The sequence below is a fragment of the Balaenoptera physalus genome, assembly GCF_965194825.1.
Source record: "Balaenoptera physalus genome assembly, chromosome: 14".
Taxonomy (NCBI): domain Eukaryota; kingdom Metazoa; phylum Chordata; class Mammalia; order Artiodactyla; family Balaenopteridae; genus Balaenoptera; species Balaenoptera physalus.
Genome location: NC_138893.1, coordinates 61,630,351 through 61,638,438, shown reverse-complemented (window position 1 = coordinate 61,638,438; position 8,088 = coordinate 61,630,351). Strand labels below are relative to the sequence as shown.

The following is an 8,088-nucleotide window of genomic DNA, read 5'->3' as shown; positions in this document are numbered from 1 at the left end:
TTCCAAGGAAACAGGGGGACTAAATGTTGGGTGGTTAGCCAATAGTAAGTGCTATAGCACTATGTGTAAAATTTATCTTTTAGCCTCAGCTACAAGCGACACTTTTTGTAGTCACTGCTCATTTGTCATGAATAAGGTAGGCATTAAAGATAGCTCTGTTTCCATCAATCACATTCTAGAACTGGTTCTACTAAATACTTGTTGGATGACTTTAGGTAAGGCATCTACTAACCTCTTGATTTCCACACCCACAACGCGATATAAATGTTGCTCTTCATATAGCATGGGATAGCTGGGAAAATAAAATAATTATACTGTATAAATGCAAAGCAATATTATTTTAGCTTCCCATACTGCCTGTTTGTTCTATTTTCATTTATTCATTCATTTGTACACCCTTTCAACAAATAGTTGTTGACAGTATACTTCATGTAAGACATGGAATAAATATTTGGGAATCAAAAAAGTTTTCACCATGGTCCTTGCATCTAAGGTATTAACCAATGAATGATTTAGCAGCAACTACCTTCTCCTGGAGTACAGAATCAGGCAAGTGTAAGATGCCTTACAAGGCAGTGTAAGATGTAAGACAAGAAAGGTAAAGTGGGGTAACGAGGGGTGTTGTTTCTGGAAACATAAAGGTCGCTTCAATTGGAGTGTGATCTACCCTATTTACTAAGTAGCTGCAACCAAGTGTGTGAGTCCAGAGGTGCCTACATTGCTTTTCTAGCTTAGGTATTATTGCATTTTAATATTTACTGATATATAATACAAGCAAAGCAACAAGATGGGTTTATCCTAGAACAAAACAGTGAACAAAAACTAAAAGAAGATTGGTTCCTGCATGGGCTAGTGAGACAACATGAAATTGCCATTAATGAACTAAGTAAAAAATTGCCTTCCTGATGAACTAATAAACTTTTGTTCTGAAAGTTCTCCATTCTTTGGAATGATAAGAAAACACTCATGGCTTTAAAGTCAGCCAACCAATTGTCTAAAAGATCCAACAGATCAAAAATATTTTTCAATTTTGGAAAACTAACATTTCAGAAAAAAAATAAGATGTTACAACACAATTGCTATCATCTATGCTTGTTCTTGAAAAATATAGGGGAGAAGAGAGATTTTTACCAGGATTTGGAAAATATTATTTATTTCTGTAACAGGATAACAATATATTTTGGATGGAGGGGACTTCTGGAGGAAATTATGTTTCTGAGCAATAGTGCCGGCTTGTTGAAAGTCATTATAGAAAGCAAAGAAAGCATATTGGTAATTTAAACTTACCATAATTTTCTATCTGGTTTCTCAAATAGTTCTGTGGATTTAGAACCAATATTTGATGGGAGGGAAGAATTCCCAACATCAAAATCCTAGGATTTGTCAGGACACTAGAAAAGAAGCTTTGTCACTGCAAAATAACTTCCTTAGCAGCGTATAATAGAGAATGTAAAACAGCAGGTCACCTCCATTGTTGTTGTGTGGTTCCGTGAAGTTCTATTCATCAACTGAAACACAACTTAAACAATTCAGGTTAGCTTTGATATGCTGGGGAACCATACAGTGGTCAGCTTCTTTGGAGCAAAGCTGTCTTGCAGTCTGCGGAGCTTGTGATCTGTGCAGCCTCCACATTCAAGCAAGGCTGAAGGGACTGCCGTTGAAGCATGGATCACTCCAGCTCTGTCCATACACATGGACCCCTCCTCTGTTGGCTTCTTCTACTGCAGTAAAAAACAAGTAAGCACTGAATCATTAACTGACAAAGGAAAGATGAAACAGCAGGGCACTGAGATACTAGAGGTAAAACTTTCTTGGCATAGGCACAAAGTTAGCTGCTTCATGTAGTTGTGAGATAATAGATATCTATGAAGAGCTGGCCATTTGTCAGTTTACTTGATTAAAAGAGAAGTGATAATAAGAAACATTTTAATTCTGTTTACTAAAAGTAACTGATACTTATTTGAGGCCAGGAACTATATAAAGCATTTATGTTAACTGTTTCATTTAATCCGCTGGACAATCCCATGACATAGGTATCTTCCTCACTACAGAAAACAATTGAGGCAAAGAGTTTAACTTGTTTAAAATCTCACAGATATTAAGTGATGAAGCTGGAATTTTAAAAGCCAGGAATTTTAACTTTAGAAACCATGTTCTTAGCATTTTCCATCCTTTCATAGAGAGCCTACCCTTTTTCTCACAGATATTAAGTGAAGCTGGAATTTTAAAAGCCAGGAATTCTAACTTCAGAAACCATGTTCTTAATATTTTCTATCCTTTCATAGCCTACCCTTTTCCTCACAGAATTTAGCTTTTTCCTTTCTTTATCGTTACTTCACCAGGAGGCCATCTTCTTTAATAACCTCTTTAAAAGTCTAGTAGATAGCTGTAACTTAAAATGCTATGTATGTCATCATGCAATCTTAAGAGTAGAATGACTTTACCATTTTAAAAGTCCTATGAATAATCTGACAAAAATAACCTACCCTATTCTTTAATGTAATAGATTCGTCAGAAAAGAAGTTCTACTTAAGACAAATTAGAAAAATGTAGAACTGGGTTCAGTTTTCTTTTCCACTCTGAAAGACACAACAGATAATGTTTACTTCTGGATAAAACTGCACAACCATTAGCAATCCAAATCTTCCATTCTCAGTTGGATCCTCAGAGCTGAGCATCCAAACTTCTACTTGTTTCCCCTTTTCTCTCAATTGCAAATCTAAGCCACTTCTACATTCCATGGGACTTAATTCCCATTCCTCCATCTCTTCAGACAATCTTGCTTCCTATGTCACAGAAGAAAGTGAGGCCACCAGGCCTGAAATCCATGAATTCTCTGCCACTAGACCAACAAATTTATCCACATGTGCATCCATCCTCTCAATCCTCCTTCAGAAGATGAAGTCTCCTCTCCTTCTGGTCCAAATCAAATTCTCTGAGCTCTTGGTTCCACCCTCTTCCATCTCTTCAAGGAAGTTGAACTATTAATTTTCCATTCTATCTCTTGTGTTGTGGTAGATTTGTCAAATACATTGCTGCCATGCCCACAGCCTCTTATAAGGGAAGGGAAACCACCCAGTCTTTGCAAAGGGGCAGCCATGTTTTGTACCATACAAATTCTTGTGTACTAAGTGATTGGACAAGGTGGGCATCTATTTCAAAGGGCAGCCAATTTACAGGCTGGTAGAGAATTACGACATGGCCTGGTATGAAAACTGTTCAAAGGTGCTCACTGCTTTAAGAATGAGAGACCCATTTTAAGTGAGATGAGTGGATTTTTATTATTAGAAAAATTATGATCTTTGATGCATGTCTTGCCTGCGAAAGTCATTCATTTTAAGGTGGAAGTAAGTTTACACTGTACGGTTGCTAGAGACCTAAGCATCTCAGTACAGAAATAATAACAACATTGAACATTATGATAAAAATATCACTCATAGCAGCCTATTATACTGGGTTTAATCATCTCTGATTCTCACAAAAATCCTGCAATGTAGGTTCTAATATGCCTATTTTCAGGTAAGGAAACCAAGGCTCAGAGAACTTGGGTAGGTTTCCGAGGTTAATGTGTCACTGAGCTGTAGTCTGGATCCAAAGCTTATGAGGTCTTTGTCCTTTTTATGCTGCTTTTTTCTAGCCAAAAACATGAAGGCATTGATTAATTTTATCATTTGTCATCTTGGCTTGACACCAAAGATGATTAGAGTTGGTTTACATAAGTATATAACCAGCATAAATTAATGAGTAATTAGAGGAAGAAAAATAAAATCAAGCTAGGGGCAAATTTAGTGTTTTGTAAATAGTTAGGCAGGGTCTCTAAAGATTGTTTCATTAGGAAGGAGTGATGCCGTTAGGAAGACTTGGTAGCTCCTGAGGACTCAAAAGATTGGGCATGAAAGGTGATCATTATTAGATACATATACTAAGTAAAATATAGTGAGATGCATCTAGCACAAATGCTTGCTGAATGAACTTAGAAATATTACCAAGCACCTCAGCCTATAAAATATAAGGTTAGGAAGTCCATAAAGGGGGGGGGGGGAGGGACAAATTGGGAGATTGGGATTGACATATACACACTACTACACTGTATATTGTGTATATATAATAGATAACTAATAAGGACCTATTGTATAGCACAGGGAACTCTACCCAGTACTCTAATGGCCTATATGGGAAAAAAAATCTAAAAAAGAGTGGATATATTTATATGTATAACTGCATCACTGTGCTGTACACCTGAAACTAGCACAACATTGTACATCAAATCTACTCCAATAAAAATTTTTAAAAAAGGAAGTTCATACAGAGTAGATATTCATTAAATATTAATTTGAGCAAAGTTCTGTGACAATATCACTGACCATGACTATTCAGGCATTGGCATTCCACAAAATGGCATACCAAAAAAGAACATATTCTAAAGATGGTTACCTGCCACAGAACAGCTTAAAATTTGCAGCATTCAAGTCGGAATCTATTCTTGATTTTACACCATTTTCTTCACTGGGTTAACATTAAGAGGTATACCTCTCTGGACCGGAGGGGCACTTTTAAGGAGAAAAGGAGTAAAGATGGAGACGGACTTACCCAGAGCAATTTAACGGTGTCTTTGAAGGAAAAGCTACACTTACAAAAACATGGCTCAAACTTCCTTCAATCTGGATCATCGTATGACTTCTTTAATACTTATTCTTTTCCCAGCTGGCATATAAACTAGGGTTCAAGTGGAGAAACCAAGGTATTCTTTAGATTTATGATTTGGGGGGGTGAGATTCTGAGCAATAACCTACGAAAAACAGTAGGGGCGTAAAAATAAAATATAGTGTGTGTGTGTGAAAAAAAAAACAAAAAACCGTAGGGGCTGATTTGAATATGTCATTACGTGGGAGGAGAGTTTGGACTTGGAGTGGCGGTAAATACACACCTTGTTTGCTTCACATAGATCAGCTCATACTTAATAATGGAGTAAATCTGTTGGGCCAAGATTCAATGCGCCCGAGTTAGCAGGATTGCTGTCTCTACTGTCTAAGCCTTCGGTATCAACAAGCACAGTTCTTCTGGGGTGCTGTCCCCCTGATGTCAGCTTTGCTGGTCCAGGTCAAAATACTACCCAAAGGCTCAGGAATTAAATTTCCTGGAGAACTGAGCCTCTTTCCAGGTTCGCCTCTGCCTTGCTGTATAGGGATTAATTTCAAACTCTAATGGGAGAGTAAACCCTGGGCTCCAGGAGGCATGCTGGGCCCGGGCCCTGGGGTTTGCATTTTCAGTCACCGCCTCAGGTGGATTGGATGCAGCTGGTTCAAACTACATGTTGAAAAACAGAGTAGAATGGGGTATGGATGATACAGGAGTCAGCTCTTAAAAGGTGTCCTGTTTTGACAGCTTTGGAGACTTAAGGCTGAGTCCGGGCGTATTCACACCCTAGAGAATTTAAACAGCGGGGGAGTCATTGAGTCAGTCCCTGAGGCGCCGCCAGCTACGAGGAAACTCGCCCACGCTCGGGGAGCCAAGCGACGCCGGCTCCACCTAAGCCACAGGTCTCCGAAGCTCCTCGAGGATTTCTACCGGCTTCACCCGAGCCACAGGGCCACTGGGCTCCTCGGAGCGTCCCGCCCGCATTCTCCGTACTCCAGCAGCACTAGCCGCCTCCTCACAGCCGCAGAGCTGGGTACGCGCAGTGATTCCCGGGGGGCACCGGCCGGAAGCACCCTACGGACCCGCCCCCTGCCCACCGGAGCCGGAAGCCGTCGACCGAGCCGGTATGTTGCCCTCCGCGGGCCGCAGTGCATCATGCTCCGTGGCCCCTGCCGCCTCTTCAGGGTCTCCGTGGCACCCGTCGCGGCCCTGGCTGTGGCGCTGGTCTCGTCGCTCTCTCGCTGCTCCCTCCTGGAGCCGGAGAACCGCGTGGTCTCGCCGCTCAGCCCCTACTTCGGCACCAAGACTCGCTACGAGGATGCCAACCCCGGGCTGCTGCCGGACCCCGAGGCGCCACGGCGGGACCCACAGCTGCTGGAGGAGACCTGCACCCCGGTACAGCTGGTCGCCCTCATCCGCCACGGCACCCGCTACCCGACCACCAAACAGATCCGCAAGCTGCGGCAGCTGCACGGACTGCTGCAGGCCCGCGGGCCCGGGGATGACCGGACCCGCGCTGCCGGCGGCGGCGACCTGGGCGCTGCGCTGGCCGACTGGCCGCTGTGGTACGCGGACTGGATGGACGGGCAGCTGGTGGAGAAGGGGCGGCAGGACATGCGACAGCTGGCCCTGCGCCTGGCCTCCCTTTTCCCGGTCCTCTTCAGCCGAGAGAACCGCGGCCGCCTGCAGCTAGTCACCAGCTCCAAGCACCGCTGCGTGGACAGCGGCGCTGCCTTCCTGCAGGGACTGTGGCAGCACTACCACCCTGGGTTACCGCCGCCCGACGTCGCAGGTGACCACCCCGGGCCGCCCGGCCAGAGCCCTGCCTCGGTCCTCCCCCAGATCCCGGACTTCCCCGATCCCAGCCTCTCCTTACTTCCCTTTGTCCCCAGCCCCCCCATCCCATGGAATGTTCAGGACTTGGCTCTCTCCCTTATCCTCGTACATAATGTTCATTTATTCATTCATCAGGGATGAGTTTGGCACCTTCTACGTGCAGGACGCTGTGGTAGACGTTGGGGGATCCAGTAGGAAGGGAGACAGGCCAGGACAGTTTTTGATCACCCATTCCCAAAATGAATTTCTCCCTCTGAGCACCAACCCCTTTCCCCTTCCTCCCTCTGGCGGCTAGTTCTACAGTTCGGCGCACATTTTTTTTCTTTTAAATCTAGGACTTTTCTTCCTCAGGCTTTACTTCTGATACTACTATTTGGGTTTTGTTTTGTTTTGTTTTTTTCACTTAACAGCCTTTTCAGATATTGATTCTAGACCTACAACCTATTTTAGGAAGCTACACTCAAACTTTCTTTACTGCTCTGCTTTTTTCTCTGTTTTGATTTTGCATGTACTATAGAGTGACTCTCATTGTAGCTGTGGTTCATGGTCATGGCACAGTACTTCACTAATTTATTCCACTACCGATACTTTTGCAAAATTTGAGAGATCATCTAGTGGAGCGCTTTTATTTCACAGGTGAAGAAGCTGAGCCCAAGAAAATGCCTTGCTGATTGTCCTTTCTTAGTTTGAGGCCCAGAATCCAGGTCTTCTGTTTTCCCTCAAATGATGCTTTTTCCCTAGGAAATGTTTTAAAAGTCACAGATAATAATAATAGCAAACACTTAATGCTTGCTATGTGCTAGGCATGCCTCACATTTATTTCACAAAATCCTTACAACAGCTCTCTGAGGTTGATTGTATTTTCCCCCCTCTTAACAGGTGAGGAAATTGAGATGCAGAAACACTAATTTGCCTAATTTCAAATGACTAGGTATGAACCCAGGAAATCTGATTTAGAGCTTGGTCTCTTAACCATTACACTGTACGTACAGCTTCCATTTGTCCTGTAACTTAAGGATAAGAATGAAACCATGACATTTTTGTGCCAGAGAGATGAACAAGTGTTAATACTTTCTTGATCAGCTTTAAAGTCATAGCTGAGGTGAGGCATCATTTAGCTTTAAAAAGCCCAAGCAAAAAATAAATTAGAAGTAGACTGGTTTGTCATTTCTCTAATAGCATTCTCTCTTAAGCCGTTCAGCCATCTCCAAGGGGTTCTTCCATTGACTCTGTCATGACTGTGGGTAACTCGGTTGGCTGACTTGCGTTTAGTCACTTGTTGAATCATGCTTTTTAATATAGCTAGACTTTTTTCCATTGATATGAATGAAAATTTCCCACAAACCTGTTAAATTAACTGAATGTTGAAAGCAGAACATACTTCAATATAGTACTATATATGTATATAGTGTATACCAAAAAGGGACTACTGGACCTCCTGGGATGAATGAATTTTTGCCCTTAGATGGATTATGAGAATTGGCATTTGCCAGCCATGGATAAAAATAGTTCAGGATAAGCCACCCCTCACCATTTTCAGTATCAGAGATTAAACCCTTTGCTTAGCTGCTTCATTATTATCTACAGACAATTGTTTTGCCTGTTGTGTACATC

General features: G+C 42.5%; 1 protein-coding gene and 1 long non-coding RNA gene across 6 annotated transcripts in view; one reads left to right on the top strand and one right to left on the bottom strand.

Moving 5' to 3' along the window:
* Window positions 1-6: 6 nt before the first annotated feature.
* Window positions 7-5,702, bottom strand: LOC309642393. Of its 3 annotated transcripts, XR_014253148.1 has the most exons (4): window positions 4,928-5,067; window positions 4,591-4,716; window positions 1,288-1,721; window positions 7-292 (listed from the first exon to the last, which is right to left on the bottom strand). It is a non-coding gene; the product is annotated as an uncharacterized lncRNA (long non-coding RNA). The 3 variants fall into 3 exon arrangements; XR_014253147.1 differs by lacking the exon at window positions 4,591-4,716 and having other exon boundaries at window positions 4,928-5,702; XR_014253149.1 differs by lacking the exon at window positions 4,928-5,067 and having other exon boundaries at window positions 4,591-4,803.
* Window position 5,703: 1 nt separating this feature from the next.
* Window positions 5,704-8,088, top strand: part of MINPP1 (multiple inositol-polyphosphate phosphatase 1) — a 56,814-nt gene continuing 54,429 nt past the window's right edge. For all 3 annotated transcript variants that reach the window (XM_082423787.1, XM_082423786.1, XM_082423788.1), the window contains exon 1: window positions 5,704-6,430. In XM_082423787.1, the coding sequence (XP_082279913.1) occupies window positions 5,794-6,430 (637 nt within the window). In that variant the 5' untranslated portion in view covers window positions 5,704-5,793. The remainder of the gene's footprint in view (window positions 6,431-8,088) is intronic.